The following is a 25,638-nucleotide window of genomic DNA, read 5'->3' as shown; positions in this document are numbered from 1 at the left end:
CCCTTATATTCTTGAAGGGTGCCATAGTCTTCTCTTTTTCCTTAACTCCATGTGCAAAAGGGTGCATCATGCGTTGCCCTCTTTATACCAATAGTATGAACGTCTCAGAGTGCTTTCTTTTCTTTGACTGAAAAATAGTGGTGGGTTCCGTTTCAGTACAACACAAATAGAAGACGAAAAATAAATCGATAATCGATAATCGATTAAGCAGAGAGAAAAAAGGGCGACCGTGAAAATGGTGATCGCAGATCGAGAGAAGGTTGAACGGATGGAACTTTCTTTTTGTGTTGGTGGTAATGGTGGAAATCGACAAGAGGAGAGAAGTATGTAAGGGCAACGCAATGCAGAGCTCTGAGCCTCTGATCGATGAGAGAGATTGGGGAGGGGAGAGAGAGAGTGTATGGGCGAAGGAGCCCGGGCTAGTCGAAGAGAGTGGTTGCAGTCGAGATGAGGAGGGGTTGGACTCGTTGTCGTGGAGTGTAGAGACCGACAAGTCAGGAGTGAACGAGCGTACAACACTGTTAGGGAGTATTTATCAATTATAACCAAAATTTAGTCTCCAAAATTCACAAATGTCAGTTTTTACAAAAGTTTTCAAATATAGCTAAAAGTGTGATTGAATTGACCTAAATACCCCAAAATTAAAACCCATGTTATTTGGAATTGTCACCAGCTGTCGCTATCCCTTCTTCATCTTCTTCCTCGATCTGTGTAATGAACTAGCCTTCGAGCCAAATCCCTATTTCAGCAACTTTAAAAAATACACACCAAAACCTAATTTGGTTTCTTCCCAATTTGAGTGGTAGCCTGATGGGAACTTCCATCCTTCTGGGTTAAAGATTTTTCAAAAATAATAATATTTATTGGTACTGTAGATCCAAATAAGACCAAACAACCGCAATGATTCCTTGCACTGAAAATTGAAATTCAAAACTTTGGCAAATAAAAATTTGAAATTCAAAAACGAAATAGCAATAAAATCTAAGAAATTTGAACATAAAATAAAGAAACTGAGCTGAACTATAGCAATCAGATTGAAAAAGTGAATTTCAATAAAAAAAAAAAATCTAAAAAAAGCGTAATATTTCTTAAAAATTAAAACCTAATTGCAAGAAACTGACGCCAATATATACGAACTAGTAACAATATGAAACCCAAAAACTCATAGACGTTAATCCTTTTTTAATTGCTATCCAATTAGCTCAATTACTCGCCTCTGCAGTCTCCATATATTTTCATTTTGTTGAACTTCAGTCTCAATCTTTGAACAAACGCAAAAGATCAAGTAGGTTTTAGCTTATGGTTGTAAATTAGTTTTATTATAAAGGTAAATAGGTCTGTTCATATTGGTTTTCTGATATATTTGAAAGATATTATAAGAGCAGTTCCACTGGAGAACTGATAGGCTAGCACCCAGCCAAAAAACCAGCTCAGCACCTAGGCCATCCAATCTAGCCCAGCATTTTGATCGACACCCAGCCCAAGCTAGTCTCCAGGCCAGCCCAAAATCGATAGAGGCGTGGGCCGACCTATATGACGCCATGTTGACACCAGCGTGGCACTAGAGGCAAGGGTGGAGCCGGAACCGAAGGCATGAGCTGCTAGAATCTCACCTATGGCATCGTCGTTGTCATCATCCTTATCTTCGATCCTAAACCAGCCGCACTGCGCTCTGCATCTCAAGCTCCAGAGGCCGTGGCGCTTCACTCAGGTTCCTCAATTAGGGACCGAAGAAGTCCAATTTCCAATGCTACTACCACCGCCAGAAGCTGCCGCCTGAGCCGCAAAGGAGAAGTTTTGGCCGCAATATCTCCAAAAACTTTTCGAATTCCAACGCTAATGATTCTCTCTTCGGCTAGTCCGGTGGCCCCAGCCTCCGCCACTTCGTCGCTCAAGCTGCTCTCACTGGTGCTGAAGCCCAGCCTCAGTGAGTCCACAGTTCACACCCACACACAGTGTCTTTCAATGTTTTAGTTAATTTTTTAGGAATTTATGCAATGATTCGAATTGGGTTGTCTTAGAAATGCTTAAAGTAATGATCTTTGATGTACAATCTGCGAAGAGGATGGTGGCAATGATGATGATGAAGGTGGCGGTGAGTTGGCGTGCTCTGGTCTGCTTCATTGGAGGAGCATTTTTAAGGAGTTCAAAAACTGTAAAGTTAGAAATTAAAAATCAAATTATTAATTTTTATTATTTTATAATAAAAATTAATAATGTTTTAATAAAATTGACTAGGCTATTAGTTTTAGGGGTGGAGATGCATTTGGTCTATTACTGTTTATTGGGGTCTATCACTATTCACTGAGTGGATAAATACGATGGGTGCTGGCGCATTTGTGTTAAGGGGGAACTGCTCTAAAAATTGACATTTTTGAAATTAGAGACTAAATTTTGGTTATAAACGATAAAAAGTCGTTTAGGGTTACGGGGTAAGTACAAACGACGTAGTTTTAGGTTTATTCAGTTTTTTTTTTTTTTGGAAACTGGAAATATCATTGACTAGGGCCGAAGCCAAAGAGAGTATAGAAAGCCACACAAGGCTAACAACATCAGACATGACAGCAGAGAATAAAGGAAATAAACTACGACACAGAGGAGTATAGGTGTCACCCTTAGACCCACTTAAACAAAAGCTAGCTTGGAGGGCATGGTAGCCCATCCTTGTTCAGAATACTGACAAACGAAGATGGGGGTCGTTGAACCCAGACTAAGTTGCTCATCTCCGCACTAGCATGCGACATTACATAATCCGCCGTTTTATTGGCTGATCTTGGCACCCAAGACTAGACACACCAATTGAAAGCCTCGCCAACCCCACGAATATCACACAACACCGGAAAAACCTCCCAAGATCCATGGTCAATGCATCCATTTAGCCATGATATTATCTCCTTGGGGTCAGATTCCACCATAATACTATGGAAGCCCCACTGTCTTGTCATCACACATCCCTCCAAAACACCATTCACCTTCGCAGCCAAAACATTTGATGCACAGATCTTCCTACGTGCCACTAAACAGCAAGAGGTCGAATCCCGCATCACGACATCAATATGGCAGTACCCATCCACCCATTTCCAACTAGCATCCACATTAACCTTAATTACACCTTGCCCAGGAGAAGACCAAAGGGTATTGATACGAACGCGTGGACTCAATGAAACCCGCCCACAACTAACCCCTGAGTAAGTTTCCAAGAAGGATAAAGTAGCGAGGGAAATGGCGAGCACAGTTCACGACATGGAGGGTTACCATGAGTTAAAACCCGCATCACACCTTGCTTTCCAAATGGACCAACAAGTAAATGCAACCTATGACATGATTATCCTCTTATCCTCTACTGGTCCCGTGTGATTGTTCCAAATATGTTGAAGCCATGAGTGGAGTGTAGATACCAAATCATTATCAATCCGAAACCCAAAGCATCCCCAAACCAAACCCTATCCACCCAAGGGCAGATGAGTAAAACATGTTCAATAGATTCCTCCCACTCGGAACACAAAGGACAAATAGGGGAAGAGACACACCTTTGTCGAAATAAATTCATCTTCATAGTAGTAGCCCCCTAAAGAGTCTTCCACAAAAAGTTCTTAATTTTGGGAGGGATCAGAATCTTCCATATACAATTCCACACCCTTAAATCAATAATTGATGAGGAAGAAGGGCAGAGACTCCGAGACCTGCGATTGATGTTATAGACCTAATGATGCCCATATTTGATTGTGTATCGTCCCCTTCTATCAGTCAACCAAACCAGTTTATCCTTGCCCCCAACCACACTGATGGGCGTATCCAAGCCCGCCCCTCTATCTCATTCTGCCATTTCCATTTCTATGGAATCCAACTGCCAATCCCGAGAAGAATGATCAATAATAAAGAAGACTCGACGTGAGAGATCCACGTCGACCCCTGGAACCGGAACAGGGTGTCTGGAAGCCAAGGATGAGATTCATCGATCAACCCAAAGTCGAGTATGCTCACCATTCATAATCTGCCAATGAGCTCCCTTAGCGATAATATCCCTGTCAAGAGGACCTACCCCATTTCTGAGCCTCAAAGAACGAACAAATGGAAAAATATCGCTCTTTGATAACTTGGGCCCAAAGTGAGTCGGGATTGTGAATGAGACATCAACATTGCTTAGCCAATAATGCTAGATTAAATTCTTTTAGGTTCCTGAAGCCCATGCCCCCTCTTGTTTGGGCAATCCGAGAGACTCACGGCTTACCCAGTGGATCTTCCCTTCTCCCACCTTTTGCCCCAACCAAAAATTAGCAACAGCAATGTAAATATCATTGCAGATATTGTCGGGGAAACAAGAGATATTCATTGGGTAGGCAGGAATGGCTTGAGTAACATCTTTGATTAAGTACTGGTTTGGTATTGAGATGCTTTTATAAAAAATGGGTATAAAAAAAAAAAAAAAAAAAAAAAAAGATAAGCTTAAAATGGTGTTTGGTAAACACTTAAAAACAACTTATTTTCATAGTTTTGGATGAAAAAAGCTGAAAACGTGAAGCAGCAAAAATAAGCTTATTCTCACAGCACAGCAGAAGCAGTTTTTTTTTTCAAAGCACGACAATAGCAAACTAGCCTTAAAACCTCCATGTTGGCTTGGGAGAGAAAACTTTGCTTCCAGCCCTGAATCTTAGCCATCACCCTATCTTTTACGAAGGCCAAAGCCTCTCGTTTAAACCTTCCCCAGACTGTCGGAATACCTAATAGTAACCCAGGTCCACCACTTGCGACAAACCTAAAATATCGCACAATTCCTCCAGAAGTTTAGTCAGGGTGTTACCCCCAAAAAATATAGAGGATTTTTATATGATCACTTCCTGTCTCAATGCAAACAATATACATTAAGGATTTAGACAATATTCTGGCAGTTCAACAGAGAAGCATGTAAAAATATTAGGGTGTCGTCGACAAACAACAAATAGGAAATAGGAGGTCCATGTATACTGATCTCAACACCCTCAAGGAACCTTCCGTCAACTGCCCACTAGATTAGGCACGAGAGAACATTCGTGACAATAAGGAACATGTACAAAGAGAGAGGATCCCCCTGTCGAAGACCTCGGGATGGTTTGAAGCGCTTCCCTAGTTGGCCGTTGATAAGGACCGAAAAGTCAACAGAAGAGACACACCTCATCACCATATTTATCCACCACCTGTGAAACCCCATCTGAACCATGACTGCCTCGAGGAAGTTCCACTCAATCCTATCATATGCCTTATTCATGTCAATTTTCATTACCAGCTCGAACTTCGTTTTAACTTTTCTTAGCTTGAGGAAGTGAAAAACCTCATGTGCTACAAGAATATTATCTTGTATTTGTCTGCCCTCAACAAAAGCATTTTGTGAAGGGGAAATACCCATAAGAAGCCAAGGTTTCAGCCAGTTAGCCAACAATTTTGAAAAAATCTTGTAGAAGTAGTTGCACAGGCTAATCGGACGAAAATGGCCCACTAACACGAGAGTTGCCATCTTCAGAATAAGGACAATATAAGTGGAATTGAGCCTTATAGGATTCTCCTGCCCGATCGCAAAATCCTGCACCAACCCATTCACATCATCTGCAATACACTACTACAATATTAGCTTTAGGTGTCGGATGATGGTGGCGGTTTAATAAGCCATTATGTCGGATAAAAGATATCTGACACATAATTCAGTTAGTGTCAGATAACAATGAAATCATGTTGGTTATATCCGACGTAAATTCCTGGTGGATATTTAGTGTCAAATGCAACCGCCATAAAATTATTATAACCGCCATTATTTTTTAATTCTTTTTTTTTATAAATATTTTTAACAGATTCTGGCGGTTTTTAAGTTAATGATGGCAATTATAACCGACAGAAATTAACTATTTTATTATTTTACGCCAAAAAATTTTCAATTTGTTGTTCATTCAGATTTCTTCTTCTTGCTCATCTTCATTTTACTCATTTCTTTCTCTTCATTAAAAGAATGTTGTTTGATGGAGATTGTTCCTGAATCTTGTTACAAGGTAAAAAAACTTATAAATGACATGGGTCTGACGTATGTGAAGATTGATGCGTGTCCCAATAATTGCATGATCTATTGGAAAGACACTGCGGAGTTGACCGCATGCTCAGTTTATGGTGAATCAAGATATAAAAATGTCGTCGTTCCCCCAGTATCACAAGGTTTGTGCATCGATTCTCCTGGGCATCACGAGGCCGCTTAGCTCTTGTCCACTCGCCAAACCCTGCCGAGCTACCACGGGTTGGTTAGGAAGAACATTTGAGATTAATATGGCCTATTCTTCCACATTTGTAGCAAAAGTCTTGTAGGCGTTCGTATCAAAATTCTACCCAGGAGTCAATCACCCCCGATCTTGGAAGCCAACACCCTGTAATCAAGGGTTTCACGGTATCCACCAAAATCTTTACCCGTAGGAAGCACATTGCCTTCTCCAAATTCTCTATCTCCAAGAATTTGCCCACCTCATCTGATAATCTCCCTGCATTGGCCTTCGTGCACATGTTTAGGGGAAGGCATCTGATTTGCACTCAGAACGGGACCACCTTTAGCTTAATTTCCTCTAGAGATCAATTGCTTGGCCATCGTTTTAATGAGAAATTTTGGTTCATAATCACCCAGGGAACCAAGTTAATGATTTGATTTGCTATATACTTATCCTTAACGATGATGATAAATGTATTTCCTTAGACCCAGTTGATTTTTGCCTCCCTAATCTCTTTCCATAAGCTCATGAGAATATTCTTGGCACCCCACTTGTTCAGGGGTTTATCAGTCAGAGTTGCTCCCACTAGCTTCACTTCTTGCTCCATACTTGAGATCTCTAAGGACTCTTCCAATCGCACCACCAAATCTTCCACCCCTGCTTGATCCATCTCCAAACAAGTAAATAGATAGAAGAAGACAAGTAGAACAAAACACGCCCAAGACTGTTTCTACACACCTTTCACTCTCTCCAGATAGAATAATCCTTGTATTCCAACAAGTACCCAATACAGATAAGGATTCTTACCCAGAAGCCCTGCAACACAGAATGTGTGTAGTACAAATGTTTTTGGTCTTTTTCCTTGGCATAGAGGCTCGAAACCTTCATAATAAATACAGAAGTAGGGGTTGGTGTGACATCCCACATCGCCCATGAGAGTGATCCTTATATGTATATTCTCATCCCTACTTAGCACGAGGTCTTTTGGGAGCTCACTGGCTTCGGATTCCATGGGAACTCCGAAGTTAAGCGAGAATGGGGTTAGAGCAATCCCATGATGGGTGACCCACTGGGAAGTTGCTCGTGAGTTCCCAAAAACAAAACCGTGAGGGAATGGTAAGCCCAAAGCGGACAATATTGTGCTACGGTAGTGGAGTCGGGCCCAGGAAGTGATCCGCCCCGGGCTGAGATGTGACAATTTGGTATCAGAGCCTAACCCTGGCCGTGGTGTGCCGACGAGGACGTCGGGCCCCTAAGGGGGGTGGATTGTGACATCTCACATCGCCCAAGGGAGTGATCTTTATATGTATATTCACATGCCTACTTAGCACAAGGCCTTTTGGGAGTTCATTGGCTTCGGGTTCCATGAGAACTCCGAAGTTAAGCGAGAAGGGGGCTAGAGCAATCCCATGATGGGTGACCCACTGGGAAGTTGCTCGTGAATTCCCAAAAACAAAACCGTGAGGGAATGGTAAGCCCAAAGCGGACAATATCGTGCTACGGTAGTGGAGTCGGGCCCAGGAAGTGATCCGCCCCGGGTTGAGATGTGACAATTTGGTATCAGAGCCTAACCCTGGTCGTGGTGTGCCGACGAGGACGTCGGGCCCCTAAAGGGGGTGGATTGTGACATCCCACATCGCCTAGGGGAGTGATCCTTATATGTATATTCTCATCCCTACTTTGCACGAGGCCTTTTGGGAGTTCACTGGCTTCGGGTTCCATGGGAACTCCGAAGTTAAGCGAGAAGGGGGCTAGAGCAATCCCATGATGGGTGACCCACTAGGAAGTTGCTCGTGAGTTCCCAAAAACAAAACCGTGAGGGAATGGTAAGCCTAAAGCGGACAATATCGTGCTACGGTAGTGGAGTCGGGCCCGGGAAGTGATCCGCCCCGGGCTAATATGTGACAGTTGGTTCGCCATTCATCCCTCACGCCATCAGATCTGGTGGTTAGGGATATCTTTTCTCATAAAACCACATAAATACCCAGCCCAGAGTTGGTGAAGGCATAAAAATGAAACCAAACAGAGGTATCATGTTCGGTTAAACCAAGGTATAATTAATGAGGTTCCCAGGTAAGTTTGGAAGATGGTGGGTGAGCATTAAGTTGTCACATTCGGAATGGTAGAGTGGCACAAGATAGCTCTCACATGGGGCATAACACTCTCATAGAGGAGATAAAGTTTTCCGAATAGATTCCATGAATGCCTTTGTTGTAGGTTCTCCGAATAGACTCCATGAATGCCCTTGGTTTGATTTTTGGACCACTGAAATCGAAACCAAACCAATACTTTTGGTTTGATTTTTTAATTTCAATTTGTTTTTTATTTTTCAATTTTTCGAACCCAATCCTACTGAAAATAAAAAATAAATAGATTTTGGAGATCAAAATATGGCTGACCATGTCTGCTAAATTAACAAACTTTCCTTTTTCTTCAAGGGGTTGTAATTTTCCAATCTTTTATAACAATTTTTCTTCAATAGTTCATACTACTTAGTAGACTGCACTACCGAATACAAACCCGCTTTGTGAATGAATATATTGAAAATGTGGACCTTAAAAGAAAAGGGAAAATATATGAGATAGATAAAATGCAGAAAGATGTGGTGATTTGTAAACAAGTCAGCAGCAGATTTTGGGATTTTGGATGGTGGCCCAAGTGAGAATTGAAGGGACAAATAATAAGGGCAAACAATGTGTTGTATGGATCAGTAGAAGTATGGGGAAGAAATGGGTTTTGGGTTGGGGGGTCCAGCCAAGTTGGCATGTGGCATCCTAGGCTCGAGCACTCACACAGGAAATAGGGAGGATAGACATTGCCACTCTATCTACATCGTAGAATCGATTAGAATTGAACACTCACTAAAATGCATATGCATGATTCTTTCATTACATGTAAAAAATATTTTTTGACGTAGAAATTGTTACGTAAACATGAATTCTTTCAAGTGAGATACTTCGCATATGTGTTAATTAAACAGAAATGATTTCTTACATATCAACTTCGCATATGTGTTAATTAAGCAGAAATGATTTCTTACATATCAAATCTGAATAGTGTAATTTTTAAACGATACTAGTATCTTGCCACACGCTTGCGCGTGTGGTAATTGATTTTATTTTATTTTTCTGAAATTTTAATAAGAAAATGACAATTTGGGTATTACGAAAGCTTCACTATTTTTGCCTTTTCCATATAAACGTACAAAGGTTTAATTTTGGGCCTCTTGATCATCAAGAATAAGGCTCACTTATATCTTTCTATAACACAAAACTTATGGACTATGGGATTGTCTCAAACATTGAGCTTTGAGCTTGAACCACTGCAGACCAAAATGCCTTGGACCACGATCTCATTTTCGCCCTTATGTCTTCCTCAGATTTTAAAGTCTTTTTAGTTGGGCTTAACAAGAGGGGCATTTGACAGTATGAGGGACCCCGTAGTGCAAAGGGGTCGATCATGTTTAACGAAGAAAGAGGAAAATGATCCGACGACGATCCTTTTCTTGAGGATTCAGGAGATCTCGTGATCATGCCTGTTTATCCTACATCATAAGGTCAGAAATCATTTGAAATTTAAAATTTAAAATTAAATATAAATAGTACGTAACAAAAACTGACCGCATGATGTACGATGAACGATCAAATCACGGGAGACCCGAACCCTCTTGCATCCTTGTGTGCCTTCATCCGTAGAGCTGCGATTTTCATGCATTCGCCAAATGGTCTGTCATATGCGTTTTCACGTCATCTAACATGTATTGCTGCACTCAAAGTTTTCTCCATACATGACGATCACAATTACATAACAGTTGCTTAGATGTGTGATTTATGTGACAATTTCAGCATGAATTGAGTATTTTCAGTTTTGTTGGAGATACACTAAAATGATGCGTTTAGTTCAGTTGGTTCAAGGGAAAAAATAATAATAATAATAAGAAGAAGAAGAGATCATAGAATATTTATGCAGGTCTGCTAAATACGCAACAAAAAGTAAATAAGAATATTGAGTACCTAAATATTAAGTTAACCATGCACCATCTGGCAGCAAAGTTGTCTAAAATAATAGTGTTGACATAAAAGCGGGGAAACATATTTGGCTGTTGCGCTTAGCTTTAAGCATATTGTACTAATTCTTTTGATAGATTTAGTCTTATATATATGTCCACCATGACATAAGTCACAAAACAAGGAAATTATATATAGTAAAGCGCAATGAGAAAAACATTGTTCCTAAGTACAATTTAAAGACAGAAATGCCTCCCGTTTTACTGTTCCTCCTCCTCTCTTTTTTCAACCTGCACAACGAAAATGACAAAAATACCTTTGTCTCTTCAGTAGACTAAGTCTAAATGCTTCCACACCATTTCATCCATACGCATATTTTCTTTTCTCGCCTTTTCGTTGCTTCCTCCTACACCACTTCATTCTTGCTCCATTACGAATCGAAACTAAAAACTACTTATCCAAAATTTCTCACCGTTTCATTCCTTCCTCGTAATAGCTAGGTGGTCAACTTGGAACATTTTTAGGCAACAACAAACCATCCCAAGCGCATAATCTTTATACATTGTGTATGCATTCGCGGTTTTCAATTCAAAATGTACAATATAAGAAAGAAAATATTGCCTTGACTCATCTACAAGAGAAAAACTTACATGAAACAAGTTAACATATCTCACGTTATAATTGCGGATTAAAAGCAGCTTGTGTAGGTGCAGTGACGGCGGCGTTGCTTGATAGGGTGGCTCACAATATAAAACAAGTTACTGCAGGATTTAGCTTTTGGAAAGAAAAAGACCAGCCTTTGATTTCCTGTCTTTGTATTATGAGTCTGACTAGTAAGGGCTTATTCACCAATAGTTATGGCGCTACAAGGATCTAGCTTCTTCATCATATAACAATCATGATCAAACCTAAATTAGTAATTACATGCATGCATGACACTGCATTTCATACTTTTTGTTAATCACCTTTTTCAATCTAATTAATTTGGTATCTAGGCCTTCTCCAATGGGTTAAAAAATTTAGAGTTAAAAGTCATATTTGATTTAATCGCTCTCCTGTGCACTTGAAAATTTGAGACTATATATGACTTTGAAGTCAAGTGTCAATACATATTTGATTGAAGTTTAACTCTCGCGTTAAAGTGGGATTGTCATTGGATTATACCAAAAAAAAAAAAAAATTATTATTTCAAATATTGATGGCCAGCTTTATTTATTTTCTGCCATGATTCAATGGCATCTCACAAAATTCTTAACGGCTATTTTATTTCAAGTTGCTACAATTTTTACTTCCAAAGAGTTGCACCCTTGCATGTATTCAATGGCCATAATCTTATGTCTTGCTGAAATTTAGTAACAAAATTATCAATAAAATGCATACCTTTCTTTTCATTCAAGGTACATTCAACCCGATTAGCTTCATCACAGGATGAATTTGGTCTTAGTTAAGCACTTGTGGAATCGGCGAGGAAAACGCCGATGATGGTTTTCTATGTCATAAAATAAAATGTAAGCGTTATGGTGGTTCATGATTTGAAGTAAATTAAAAATAAAGCAAACGTTTAGCTTGTGTTCAAATTATGTCCAATGCATAAGAGTTAAAAGTTAAAATATGCAATAGAAATGAAATAACTTTTGAAGTCAAATATAACTTTATAACTTTAGGCTAAAACATTAGAGATAACCTTAGGCTAAATGGTTTCGAATTGACTAATATACAGGCGCTCGTTCGGGATGTTTTATCAAGTTGACTAAAAGTTCAAATCTTCTGCCCCGTAACTTAGATTTGTTTAAATTATACATCAATATTTCTTTCTTGTTTCATCTTCCTTAAAGGTCACATAGATGTTCATCAACAGTCAACACTGCTAAAAATACTAAAATCTTTTGAATTTCCCTCTACTTGATCTAATTCTCCCTCTAGAAACCAAGAAAAGATCAAATCTTTTTCTGAATTTCCCTCTATTTGTTCACAAATGTCATTTCCCACCGAAACTCTTGGTACTCTCACCCAATTTTCTCAGTTGCCAAACAGAATAAAAAGGGAAATTTGCAGGAAAACATTCCCATTCAGTACGAGAGAGCTTTCATTTTGCACCTTTTTAGTGGGTTAGTATTTGTTGATGGGCCAAAAGGGGAAACAAGCATGAAAGCGACAAAAAATTCTTGCAATATCCACATACAACGAAGTGAGAAAACAGCATCGAATACCAAAACTAGTAGAATTATGTCAGCAAAATTAGAACAAGATCTTCCAAAATTCTTACATTTGCTCAATCACTCTCAAAAATAAAGAACAAAGTAAATTTCCACTAATAAAAGAGACAAGATAACAGGAGGGAGTGGGGGTGAAATTACACTGAAAAATGGAGGTTAGAATTGCCGTTTCTCCCTAATTAATTACTTATTACTTATAGCTTAATATTAATCCTAACATAGGCTAAGCATAGACAGAGCCATATGAGAGGGCCATCAGCAGAACCGCCGCTTGTTCCTCCTCGCCGAGCTTCCTCTGCTGCCTCTCCACCGTCGATCGCTGCATCAAAACCTCTCTTCCCAAAGCCAACAGCCGCTGCTTCAAGCCGTCGCCGAGCTGCTTGTTCTTCTTGCCCTTTTTATCGTTGGGGTTTTCTTTGTTTAATCCCAAAATAGCCCTCCTCTTCTTCCTGCTTCTGATCCCGCACGCATTACAAAGCGACTGAAAAGCACAAACAATACACGAATCAGATCAACAAAACCCAAAAGAGGAATTTAAAACATAATCAAGGGCTTATGGGTTGTGAAATGACCTTTGGGCCCGCCGGACCGCCTCTCCACAGAGGAGTTTTGGAGGTTCCACAGTCGGCGCAGGTTTTCTTAAAGCCTTCCTCCGAGGAACCGGCATCTGGGGTTTTGATAGTCATTTCGTCCGACTCCGATCCCTGCAGAAAACACAGAAACCCGATCCGATCAGTAACTAGCCGGATCAAAATATAAAAACCCAGATCAAATGAAAGCTCTGGATCAAATAAACTCACTTTATCGCTTGGATCCAACATTCTGTATGACATATTATGAAGATCTGAGACAAACCCGGTTGAGAACGAGTAGGAAATCGAACTGGGTCGCGATCAATTTGATCGAATGGTTTCTGGTCAAGTAAGAAGCTTTAGTGACTCAGAGAACCCAAGCTATGGAAAAAACAGAGGAACAAGAAGGAAAGAGATCGATCACAACTCAGAAGCTGAGATCAAAAGTGCTTATAGCAGCTTTTCGAAAAAGCACAGTGAAAAAAAAGCAAGCAAAACAGAGGAGGCTAGCAATGGAGGCGTGCGGTGATTGGGATGAAGAGGCTAAATACTCAGACTAAACTCACATGCGGTGAGAGAAGGTTGAGAGAGAAAGGAAGAGAGGCAGTGAGAGGTAGTGAGAGAGAGAGATGCGCAGTGAGAAGGGAAAATGAGGAATCAAACCGACCCACACTCGAACGCGCCGCGCGGCTGATCTGAAAATTGCCCCCTTATATAAATGAGACGCGAAACCCTAGCCCGGGTAAATGGAAATGACAAAAATACCCACGGTTGTGGAAGAAACCACACATTTGATCCAACGGGAGGCAACCGCGCCAAAAGGTTGGTGAATTGAGGGGAAAAAAAGGGCGCCACATTCCGAAATTGGATTTGGGATTTGGATTTTTTTTTTTTTTTTTTAAATTAAAATAATTATTGTTGGGTTAAAGTGGAAAAGAAAGAGGGGGATGAGGTGGTGAGATTGTGGCGGGAGCGAGTCACGACTGAGTCAGAGAGATTGTTGGTTCTGCACCGTTGGATAGGTCAAACTTGCTTTTGAGATTGGGGCTCTCAAACCATGTTTTTCGTTGGCGGCAAATCCAAATTTCTATAAAACTTAATAAATTAATGATGATTACCAAATATAAATAATTAAAATTAAAATTGATTTTAAAGCATGCCACCTCCTTTTTTGGGATTTAATTTCAATGGGATCCCTTCAATTTTCCATCCATTTATTGTTGTATTATATAAACTGAATTTATATACTAAGGTTAAGTGAATTGAATATTGCCGGGAAGCCATTCGATGCCATTTCTAATTCTAGTTTCTAATTTACTATGAGTTTTTGAATTTGAATTTTCTTCCCGTTGTTTGCTACAAAGGATATTAAATTATGATGGGAGTTACTAATTACCTAGTTATGGGATAATTTATTTGAAATATAGTCTTTTGACAAATTTTCTCAAGCTCAAGTAATAGAGAAAATTTTCAGTATGTTGAGAACACGGCCTGCTACACTAAGTGTTATAATACAGTTGAATGAAAATTTCTTTTTCAAGTTTCAAATGAATTGTATTATTATACTCTGTATACAAGGTCGTGTTCTCAATACACTTAATCATGATTAATTTTATAAGTCCACTTGGGTATTGAGCAATAATCAGTAAGAATTGAATTCCTTGCAATGGTTGGTAATTGCAATTGTGAAAAAAGAAAAATTCTCTCAAGGTAATGGTAAAGCAATGGCAAGAAAATTGTGATTTAGAGCTGAAAAATGTGTTTTTTTACATCACTTGTAATGTTACATCTTATACAAAATGTAATATAAAAATATGATATCCGTAACATTACTCACGGAACCCAATACATAATTTTGTTTGTTTTTGGTGAAGGGTTGAGGAATTTGAAGAAGCATGGGGAAATCTCTAGAACTAGTCACTATTGAACAAAGTCGGCGAGTGGCCGTGGATAAACCAAGTAAGCTCCCTCAAGCCACACGTAAAAGATGAGCTTTATTATCCTCTTAATCTCATCTCATTACCACACTAATCACAAACCAAAACTCACACTAATCACAAACCAATAAAAAAAGATTGGATGAAACGAAGGGAAAAGACCAAAGAGGGCCTCTTTTGATCCCTGTTGGCAAGGCTTGTATAGATATTAGATAGATCATAGATAGGGAATTAGATCCTCTCCGATCCCCTCCTAGAATTTGGCGATCAATGAATATTAACTGTTTATCAAAGATTGTACGATTATAATTTTTTATTTATTTATATTTTTCATACAAAATGAGACTACTTTATTTTTGAAAATATAAAAAAATATTTAATTGTAACCGCATGATTTTTTATAAACAATTATTATTCATTGATCTCTTGAATTCCCAGCGAGGAGATCCGAAGAATATCTAATTCCCATTGGGAAGGAAACAAGAGACAAAAATTTGCCAGACAGACAATATTTTAATATAAAATGTTAAATGATATTACGAAGGAAAATGAGAGGTCCTGGTGATGGGCCACCTTTTGTTTCTTTCCACCACAACCCTATGATAATCCTGGACCACACTACACACACATTTCCCTATTCACTTGCTTGCTATCCTAATTTCAACTTTTTTTTATCCAACTCTTCATTTCCATTTCTTGCTGTTTTTTTCCGTGGTGGTAGGAAAGTTGGAAGCTCATATGGTTAAAAGGAATTTAATAAGCTCATGTAGTGAAGCTTGTTAGGATTAAGATTTAAAATTTGAAATTTCGTCAATTTTTTGTTAATAATTAGCATGTGAGTCATATGTATGAGGTTAAAACGAAACTCTATGTTAATTGTTAGCATGTGAGGCTTATATGTGAGACTAACTTTATAATTTTAGTCTCATACGTGAGTCTCATGTGCTAACAATTAACAAAGAGTTAACGACATTTTCAATTTTGAGCTTAACTCCTAACAGACTTCACCATAGAGATTTAAATTCTTTTTTTTTTTTTTTTTGCTACGTAGATTATTTTTCGATAACCCTGTTACCACGAGGCTATTAATCAAATTGAACCTTGGTTCAAGGGTTAGTGACATTTTGGTCTATTTATTAAGATAATTGAACACGTTTATTAACCTTTTACAAATTCCTACACTTTTGTCTAGTCTAACAGTTGACCCATGTTTTACTTACCTGCATAGAGCCGTATACATGACAAACAGATCAACACTAGGCTATATATGGACAACAAATAACAACTTTAATAAAGATGAATAATAACTTATATGACATTAATCTAATATTCATATAAGCAAAATATAAGCTTACCAGTGTTGTATTAATTAAAAATAATAGCATTAGCTTATAGTTTTTTTTTATTTTTTTTTTTATTATTCTTCTAAAAACTACATTAGCTTATAGTTTGACTGAATGAAGGTCAGTAGTATAACATTCTGAAACTTAATGATACTAAACTGTCTTATTACAAAAGACATGTCCCAAATTGTTACCTGCCTCAAAATACAAAGGTAAAAATGTAATTATCCCAATTATATATTGCAGAATCAGCATGCGTGCTGCTAGGCTAGGTCAATCTTCAAATTCCCAATGATGTTACCATACAGACAAATTCAGAGAGGTTTTTTACTATTGAATAGCGAGCCCAAACAGTCGCTCTCTTTATGCTCTTGTCTGGTGCAAATTGCAAGAAAATGAAAAGTTGGGCTTCTGAAAAAGGCAGGGAAAGAACATCACAACAATTCACACGCCCACAAAAACATAAAAAAGAAAAAGAAAAAAGCAGGTTCATAATTAAATAAGAGTAATGTTAAGGAGATTAATTTTGTTTTAAACTAAATTTATAGATGTAAATGATGTGGTTGTAAATGATATATTATAAATCAAGTGTGGATTAACGTAATTATTTCTTATTAACGACATATCATTTGGTATGCAATTTAATTTAAAAAATTTAATCTCCTTACCATGATTTATAAAATAAAATCACAGTAAAAATATCGGTTTGCTGGTCTGGATTCTCGTAATTATTTCTTATTAACAACACATCATTAGGTATGCCATTTAATTTAAAAAATTTAATCTCCTTACTATTATTTATAAAATAAAATCGCAGCAAAAAAATTTAATACCCTGGCCCAGAGGGTCTATATAAAAGACCGAGATTCTTCAAAGATCATCTAACAAAACAAGTGGACAGCAGGACGCTGAAACTAGTTGCGAACTATAGAGGTCAAACCAACACTTCGTCATCTGATCTAATTGTATTCCTCTTTACTTGAAAGCAAAAGAACTTGTGTTTGATTCTCACCAAAGACGAATCTAAACCAAATTATTATAGTTGGCCCATTGTAAAGTTTAATTCACTCTCTCATCTCTTAATGTTAATAATATCGTTTGTTCTAAACAATAAAACAAAAACAAAAAAGCTAGAGGTGAAACCTAACAAGGCCCAAGCTATAAAAGTTGGAAATATGGAAAGAATATAATACAATAATCACAATGTCATATTACTAAAACACCCCTGATCATTTTCCTTGCAATACACCAGAAAATGAGGAGTTCAATTCTATATTCACTCGACAAGGCAAAACAAATCATCGACTCTTTAGGAAAAAAAAAAATTACTCATACAAACTATTGACTCCAAATTATAAAAAAAAAGATCGGACTCAATGCTGCATTCAAGAAAACCCTCACCAGCACATTCGTTCAAGGGCCCTGTTCACGCAGCAACGAGCCTCTACGACACTTCCATAGTATTTCAAGGTACGAGGCAGCGATGATGACCCCTCCCGACCAAACGTCATGTGCCACAACTCAATCTCTTCTTATTCGGTCATAGTAGAATATACTGACCTGACCCACCCTTGGCATCTCTGTCCACGATGGTCGCCGGACCAGACTGAAACCAGACACTAGAGATGCCGCCGACCCACTCCAACTTGACCAGACTTGACCCAAAACTTGACCCTCATCAGAACTTCTGCTCCATTCAATTAAAAGCCCCTGCAATTTTCGGAAACCAAAACAGTAAATAACAGGGAGACAATTACTTGTTGAACCAGTCGCCGTGTTTAGGATAACCATCAATCGTTACATGCCAAACCACATCGATCTTGGATGGGCTTTGCATACCTTCAGCTAAAGTTGAATCCACCAGATGGAACCTGAACCTCATTCCCTTCAAAGCGGAAGCCTTGCTGGGTACCATCTCCTGCTGGTAATGTCTCTTCGTCTTCCTCCAACCAATATGTCTCAAGAATTTTTACAGACTTCTCATAGATCTCAGTGTTGTCGTGACTCTGTAGATTTTCAATCTTTTCTAGACCCTCAGCATCATCAATCAGCTGGGCATACAAGTTAACTTCTCCACTGTTACCCGCAGCTTTTTCAGCTTCCCCAACCTTCAGAATGTTCTCCAACCCTTCTAAACAGACAGTAACGATCCTTGGATCAGGGCATACAAGAAGATCACACAATGGTTTTATACAGCCTTCGCCAACCAGGTACCTGACACCATAAAGAAAAAATACACTTAATATGAACCCATACTAGAGAACCAAGAGGGCCTGGAGAAGGAAATTAAGAGATCACTCACTTGATTTGATCAGGAGTTCCACCAGAAGTAGCATTTGAAATTGCCCATGCAGCTTCTTTCTTTATGTCAAACTCAGCATGTTGAAGCAAGTTGACCAGAGGACCGATCAAACCAGCTTCAATTACAGACTGCGTCATTTTTTAGAAAACATGGATAAGAAAATTTCATGAACACAGTTGCAAAGGATAGGTTTTCAAAAGAGTCACTTCTATAAGACATGATAATTGAAACAATCAACCTTTGCATACTTGCGGCATATTATCTACTTAAAGCTCCCACATAAACTGAGATTCTCATATACCACTCTAGTATGATGAACTTTTCCCCCAAACTTAAACGGAAAAGGTTGATACTACGAAAATAAAACCATCAGTCTCAATGTTAGATTGGACATGTCATGTTAAGAACTTAGGATAGTAGATACTGACAAAATGCTAAAACGTCCACTCAGAAAACTCCAATATTCTAAAAAAGAGATTTATTGTAACATGCATAAAACAATACACAAGAATACTCTGAGAACATACTATAAGAGTGTAAAGCCATCAGTAGCCAATATTAGCGATGAGGAGAATCAATACAATAACCTATTTTACAATGATTACCTGTATTTGATCCCTATTTCCGGCTGTAATGTTTGAGATTGTCCAGCAAGCTTCTTTCTTGATGCTCTTTTTATGATTATGAGTCAACAGGCTCAGAAGGCATGGGAGTGAACCATTGTTAATAATACACTGAAGAAAACGATTGCGAGTCATGATCGTAAAAAATAAAATTAAAAATTAAAAAAAATGGATAGCAAGTTGAGATGACAGCAAAGATGACATTACATAATGGTAAAGTCAGATTTAGTAATTAGGGCACAATTAATAGCCTAACGATCACCATGATTCAACCACAAAGGGATTTCTTTCTCATTAAGTCATTATAATGGTCTATACCTAAAACAAAAAATCCTTCAAATTCATATGTTGAACACGCATAAGATGTAAATAAGTTTATTCAGACTTTCAGACAATCTGTAGACATGTTCACTAGCATCCAATATGTGTATGACATGACCGACATTGTTTTCCAATTAGGTTCTCTGTTTACCATAATTTCAAATTACTGAAAAATGCTTATTTTGACGTAAAAGGATAATTAGTTTTAACTGCGTCAGGTAATAGCCTTGAGTTAAAAACGATAAATATATGATTCTAAAACATATTTCATAAATAAAACAAGTAAATCAAAATGTAAGTGAAAAACAAATTCAAGGTCCTGATACCTGAGTCTGAAGATCATCTCCAGTCACAATATTACCAACAGTGCGAAGTGCCGGAATGAGAACAGAAGGAGATGGATGTCTGAAACAAAAAAAAAAAAAACAAACCATCGGTATCATGGGCCATAAGAGAGAATTAAAAGCACAGAGATCAGGAGTGTAACACTCACAAGAGGAGCTGCACAAGTCGGACGCAGACACCTGCCTCAATCACAGCTTGGATTTTGTCATTCGTACCATCAGAGAGATATGAAAGTGCCCAGCAGGCATCTGTCAAGACTTCTTCATCATTGGAATGAACTAAACGTTCAAGAGCTGGAAGTGCTGGCTTCACCTAATAATGAGACACTAAAGTTAATAAGATGCCGGAAGAGTAATCAAACAACTTTTTTGAATACCAAACATTGGAAAGTACAAGACACAAACCTGGTCAAATGGAGGCTGTGGCTTGCCCCTGCAAAAGTTAGACAGAGTCCATGTTGCATTTCTCAGCATTGAAAGCTTTGCATGCTCATTCAACTGAGCCAGCAACGGCATCAAGGCTCCACTGCCAAGGACAAGATCACGGCATCTAGGGGAATCACCAGCAACATTTCCCAATGCCCACACAGCCTACAATTTCAGAATAAATTTCAGAAAGAGCCCAGTATAATCTATGTGGTGAATTACAATCAATACACTGACCAACAAACAGAGCCAATAAGTATTAAAATATACCTGCTCCCTAACATCATCACTCGGAGAAGCAAGAAGCTTTACAAAGATTGGGACTGCCCCCTGCTCAATCACCACCTTGGTGTTCTCTGAGGTTCCTGACGCTATGTTTGTAAGAGCCCAAGCAGCCTCAAACTAGACGAAATCAAATAAATCATCAACACAAATAAACAAAAGCACAGACAATCATAAATAACAATGCAACACAGAACCCAATTCGAACCTGAAGTTGTGGAAAATCCTCTCTCATGAGGAACGTGACAAAGCGAGGAACCACTCCAGATTGGATAACTTCCTCAATCGGAGGGCTTCGTTCTACAAGTTCAAAAAATAAGATTATAATCAACACTACCAATTTTTCATGTACACTAAAAACATTAAACACAAACACAAAGGAAACAACTCAAAGAAATCTTAATCACGTAAATTACCAATCGAAAGAAGTTTTCTGAACTGCGTAGTGGACTCCAGCTGCAAATTGTTGTCGTCAGACCAAACCCCAGCAACCATGGCAGGAAGACTCTCTAACTGCAATCATATACAAACCCACATGAGTACCAATAAAGTGAATTTTACCCTATTGCTCAAAACATTAAATCAAAACCCTAAATGGCTAAAGTCGGATCCATTCAAATCCATAATTAAAGAGATCGGCGACGAAAAATCCCTAGCAAAACTATTACCTTCTTCTCAAGATTTGAGGGCTGGAGAGATGGCGCGAACTGCTGGGCTTGGAGGCCTTCGCGACGCTTCTTCAGCAAGCTCTCTTCGCGCTTGCTCTTCCGGATCTCCACCATGTTGTCCTCTCTCCTGCGACGTCCCTCCTCGGCGTCCACCGCCACCTTGTAGCGGTTCCGGCGGACCTCGGTCCTCGCGCTCGGCCTCAGCGACATGCCGTATGATTTGAGTACGTCTAACAGGGACTGATCGTGCTCCCAATCGGTCGGAGACGGAGGAGGACAGCAACAGAAAACCCTAGAAATGGGACTTCTCTGAGAGGGGGACTGAGGGAGAGAGAAGGGTTCCTACAGGCCTGATTCGGGGTTTGAAAGAAATTATATATTTTTTTTCTTTTCGGGATTTTATAAGAGAATTTATCATAAATAGCAAAAAATTAGCCTTTAATTTTAAGAAGTTTTAACAATACTCGGTATTGTTCACTTTTAACGGAAATGATATTTTTACTTTAAAAAGTCACTTCTGATACTATTTACTTACAACATTTGTTTGTCATTTTAATTAAAACTCAAAGTTTTCAAAAAAATTTCATTAATTTTCCTTTAATTTTAAATATGTCAATTTTTATAAAAACTTCTAAATATATTCAAAATTTAATTTAAGTAGATACAAATAGCTCTCAATTTTAAAAACTAAAAAACCTAAAAAACCAAAACCCTATTAGATGAGGAATTAGAAAACCTAACGGCAAAACCCTAGATGTAAGAAACAATGGAGACATGTGCAGCCCTAAATGACGATGAGTATAGATGGTTACTTTTCTTACATTTTCCCTTGTCTACGTTGTCTCTTTGATCTTGTAGTTTCTTCCTTCTGAATGCAAACATAATCTGGCAAACATGTTTAAAGCAGATTTTTGGTACAATAGTTAATAAAATCGTATTATATTAAGAACCTACAAATTGGACCTACTGCCTCTTTTTTACATGGTTAAAGCAGCAGTATCGTATCCCAGATTTTGTTTACATGGTTGAAGCACTTTTTTTTTTTTTGTTTTTTTTTTTTTTTTTTTTTTTTTTGCATTTTGTTTGCGAGATACGATAGTTTGATTTTTGTATTGTCTGGAGTAGTTCATCACATATTAAGAAACTTTTATACAAAACAATTTGTGCAACACTAGTTTATTAGTTTATATTTTTTGTTAGGCTTTGTGATTGGAACTATCTTTATTCAATTACATGTTTGCTTGCATATGGTTTTACTTTTTCTTATTGTTTTGCGTACTGTTTTGTTTATTTCAACTATCTGTTTATGTCATTTTATTTTTTATTTTTTTATTGTTTTGCTTATTTTCATGAAAATGTCTAGTTTGACAATTTTGGTGAACTATGGTGGGAGGTGGACTAACTCAATATAAAAATTGCAAAACGAGAGGATTACTTGTTTCAGATAAAATTATATTTGTGGAACTTCAGAAGAAAGTACATGGTATTGTAAATGTGGACCCAAATAAATATGAGGTAACTATGAAAGTCATATATAACACAATGGAAACTACATGGCATGTAGATATAGTTGATGATGATGATGATGTCAAGGCATTTATTTTTGAAAACCTTTCAAGGTCTTGGAAGATTCCATTATGTGTTACATTAAAGTAGAAAGTATTTTCTTCGAAAGTGGGATCAATCAACAAGCTCCATCTAACTTCGAACAAGACCCATTGCAAACGGATCTCAACTTTGTTACTCAAGGTGATTTTGAAGATAATGTGCGACATGATTTAGATAACGACTTGGCAAATCAAGAATTTGAGCATGCATCATATCATGAAGAATTTGAGAATATGCCACATATGGAGTCTGATAATGTGTTCCAAGATAATGTTGAGTTCAACGAGTTGCCTTCTGAAAGCATGGTGCATGATGATGTGCCTATTAATATGCAATTTGACGAACCCAGCTCTAACCGATCAGATGGTCACAAGGGTAAAGTGTCGGACCTGTGCAATTCAGATGAAAATTTAGTTGTTGGTCAATTGTACGAGACTAAGGAGGATTTAAAAAAAAAAGTTGGGTATTGATGCTATGAAGGTTTGAAGTTGGTTGTATTGGTGACGGATACAAGTGGAAATTTTGTGCTTCTAAATTACAACAATCTTCATATTTCAAGGTTAGAAAATACGTTGCTATGCACTCATGGTCATTGGATGTTATTAATCGCCATCATCGACAAGCAAGTAGCTCTCTTACTGGTCAATGCATAAAGTCTAAGTATGAGAGTGCATCACGAGTACATAGACCACGTGACATCATCGATGACATACGAAAGGACAAATGTGTGAGTATAAGTTATGTGAAGGCTTGGAGAGCTAGGGAACATGCATCGGAGTTGGTTAAGGGATAACCGGAAGAAGCTTACGCACTACTTCCATCTTATTTTGATGTGTTTGAAGCCAAAAATTCAGGTACGATAACACATATTGAAACTGATGAGAATAATTGTTTTTTGTATTGTTTCATGTCACTTGGACCTTGCATAAGAGGATTTCGAAGTGATATTATGTTGGTAATAACAGTTGACCAAACATTTTTAAAGGGTAAATATCTTGGAACTATGTTGCCACATGCATGGACGACAATAAATAAATATACCCTCTAGCATTCGAAGTTGGAGATTTAGAGAATGACGCATCATGGAATTGGTTTTTGACAAAACTATGGGAAGCAATTGGGGAAATTGATGACTTAGTGTTCGTTTGTGATAAACATGAAAGCATTCGAAAGGCTCTCTCATCTGTTTTTCCCAATGACCATCATCGTGCATGCATATTCCATTTAAGTCAAAACCTTAGGCACTATTTTAAGCATGAGAAAGCACACAAATTGTATTCTACAGTTGCTAAGGCATATCGTGTTCCTGAATTTAATTGTCTTATGGCTGAAATATATAAAGTTGATGCTGAGGTGGGTAATTATCTCCATTCAGTTAGATATGAAAAGTGGTAGTGTGCCTACTTTGATGGAAAACAGTACAGCATCACAACAACAAGTATTGCTGAATGTCTCAATGCAATCACCAGAGATGCTCGTAAACTACCTATCACTCATTTTCTTGAGTAGTTAAGAATGAATATTCTACATAAGTGGTTTTATGAGCGCCGAACTGAGGCAGCCAAAATGAATACACATTTAACAAATTAGGCGGACAAGTTGGTGCGAGAAATTAACAAGCAAGGATTATCATTCCAAGTATTTTACTTCTTCACTTACATAAAATTTATTTTTTAAGTTGCCTATTTAATTATGGCACATACTAGATCTTACCTTTCATCTTACTTGTCAGGTTTTTAATCTCAATCAACATATTATTTTAGCAAGAATTATTGTTAATCATTATAGTAATATAATTGTGGACCCAATGCAAACAAAATATGGCAAACATGTTTACAACTTTTATAGCTTTTATTTTTTGTTAGAACAAAATAGTTGTTGATCATCAGGATACGATGATTGCCAATGAATTATTGTTGATCAGTGGTTCTTTTGTTTGAGTAATATATGTATGTATGTATGTGAATATGCAGGTATCGTCTATCGCAGCTTACTTGTTTCATGTATACGATGGATCTCGTGTTAAAGTTGTGAATTTAGAGGAAAAAAGTTTCACTTGCCGGCAATTTGATCTTGACCAACTACCTTGCTTACGTGCTTGTGCTGCATGTAGGCACCGACAAATTTCTTGTTATCCTATATGTTCCCATTATTATACTACAAACTATCTGGTCATTGCATATGCAGAAGCTATATGGTCAGTTGGTGATCAGACTGATTGGACAGTCACTGATGATGTGCGTGAAAGAATTTTCCTACCACCAATTACCCGAAGAAGATATGGTAGGCACAAATATAACGTAGTAACGTAATTACGCGTTTTCATACAAAGTGCAACTAATAAATGAACTATTTTAAAATTGTTGAATTTCAAAAAACGGACGCCATATTCAGATTTAGCACGTCGAGAAACCTAATAAGGGACCTCGGGTTCCTCTACACGCTGCCACATGGTGGCTGTACAGGAAGCCATGTGCCGCACACACGCATTCTTCACAATAGTTTTTGCAGGTTTTCCCCTCGATTTTCAAAGCTAATTTCTAACTCAAAACCCAACCATTTTCAGTGTTCTACCTATGTATGTGGTCTGGGACGGTTGGAAAAAATTCTTGAAAGTGGCCGGATGGCCACGGTTTTGCTTTTCCAGAAAACTGGGGAAAGTCTCCCTTCATCTCTACAGTCTCCAAACCCTACCAAAACAAGTGAAAAACCCTAAGATCTTCCACAAATATCAAAAAGGAAAGGAAATAAAGTGTTCTCGAGGCCAACCT

The 25,638-nt window shown here is 38.0% G+C and overlaps 2 protein-coding genes across 2 annotated transcripts; both read right to left on the bottom strand.

Annotated features, from left to right (window-relative positions):
- Positions 1 to 12,432: 12,432 nt before the first annotated feature.
- Positions 12,433 to 13,740, bottom strand: LOC137732237 (GATA transcription factor 15). The gene is made up of 3 exons (XM_068471538.2): positions 13,242 to 13,740; positions 13,014 to 13,145; positions 12,433 to 12,922 (listed from the first exon to the last, which is right to left on the bottom strand). Exons 1-3 carry the CDS (start codon positions 13,272 to 13,274, stop codon positions 12,665 to 12,667), a joined length of 423 nt encoding a protein of 140 aa, XP_068327639.1. The 5' UTR covers positions 13,275 to 13,740; the 3' UTR covers positions 12,433 to 12,664.
- Positions 13,741 to 17,430: 3,690 nt separating this feature from the next.
- Positions 17,431 to 21,677, bottom strand: LOC137730792 (importin subunit alpha-2). Its single transcript, XM_068469751.2, has 11 exons — positions 21,260 to 21,677; positions 21,008 to 21,104; positions 20,800 to 20,891; positions 20,580 to 20,711; positions 20,289 to 20,474; positions 20,033 to 20,196; positions 19,866 to 19,944; positions 19,201 to 19,329; positions 18,596 to 18,723; positions 18,133 to 18,507; positions 17,431 to 18,003 (listed from the first exon to the last, which is right to left on the bottom strand). The coding sequence occupies exons 1-10, from the start codon at positions 21,467 to 21,469 to the stop codon at positions 18,135 to 18,137; spliced, it is 1,590 nt and encodes a 529-aa protein (XP_068325852.2). The 5' UTR covers positions 21,470 to 21,677; the 3' UTR covers positions 17,431 to 18,003; positions 18,133 to 18,134.
- Positions 21,678 to 25,638: the final 3,961 nt, after the last annotated feature.

This window comes from Pyrus communis, chromosome 16 (assembly GCF_041283825.1).
Source record: "Pyrus communis isolate YQ-2024b chromosome 16, ASM4128382v1, whole genome shotgun sequence".
NCBI lineage: Eukaryota > Viridiplantae > Streptophyta > Magnoliopsida > Rosales > Rosaceae > Pyrus > Pyrus communis.
This window is presented reverse-complemented; position numbering and strand designations above follow the sequence as displayed.

Coding starts and splice junctions, on each gene's coding strand:
- LOC137732237 (XM_068471538.2), bottom strand. CDS start 13,274: ATGTCATACAGAATGTTGGATCCAAGCGATAAA. Junction 13,146..13,241: donor TGTTGGATCCAAGCGATAAA/GTGAGTTTATTT, acceptor TGTTTTCTGCAG/GGATCGGAGTCGGACGAAAT. Junction 12,923..13,013: donor GCGGTCCGGCGGGCCCAAAG/GTCATTTCACAA, acceptor TGTGCTTTTCAG/TCGCTTTGTAATGCGTGCGG.
- LOC137730792 (XM_068469751.2), bottom strand. CDS start 21,469: ATGTCGCTGAGGCCGAGCGCGAGGACCGAGGTCCGCCGGAACCGCTAC. Junction 21,105..21,259: donor CCTCAAATCTTGAGAAGAAG/GTAATAGTTTTG, acceptor ATATGATTGCAG/TTAGAGAGTCTTCCTGCCAT. Junction 20,712..20,799: donor AGGATTTTCCACAACTTCAG/GTTCGAATTGGG, acceptor GATTTCGTCTAG/TTTGAGGCTGCTTGGGCTCT.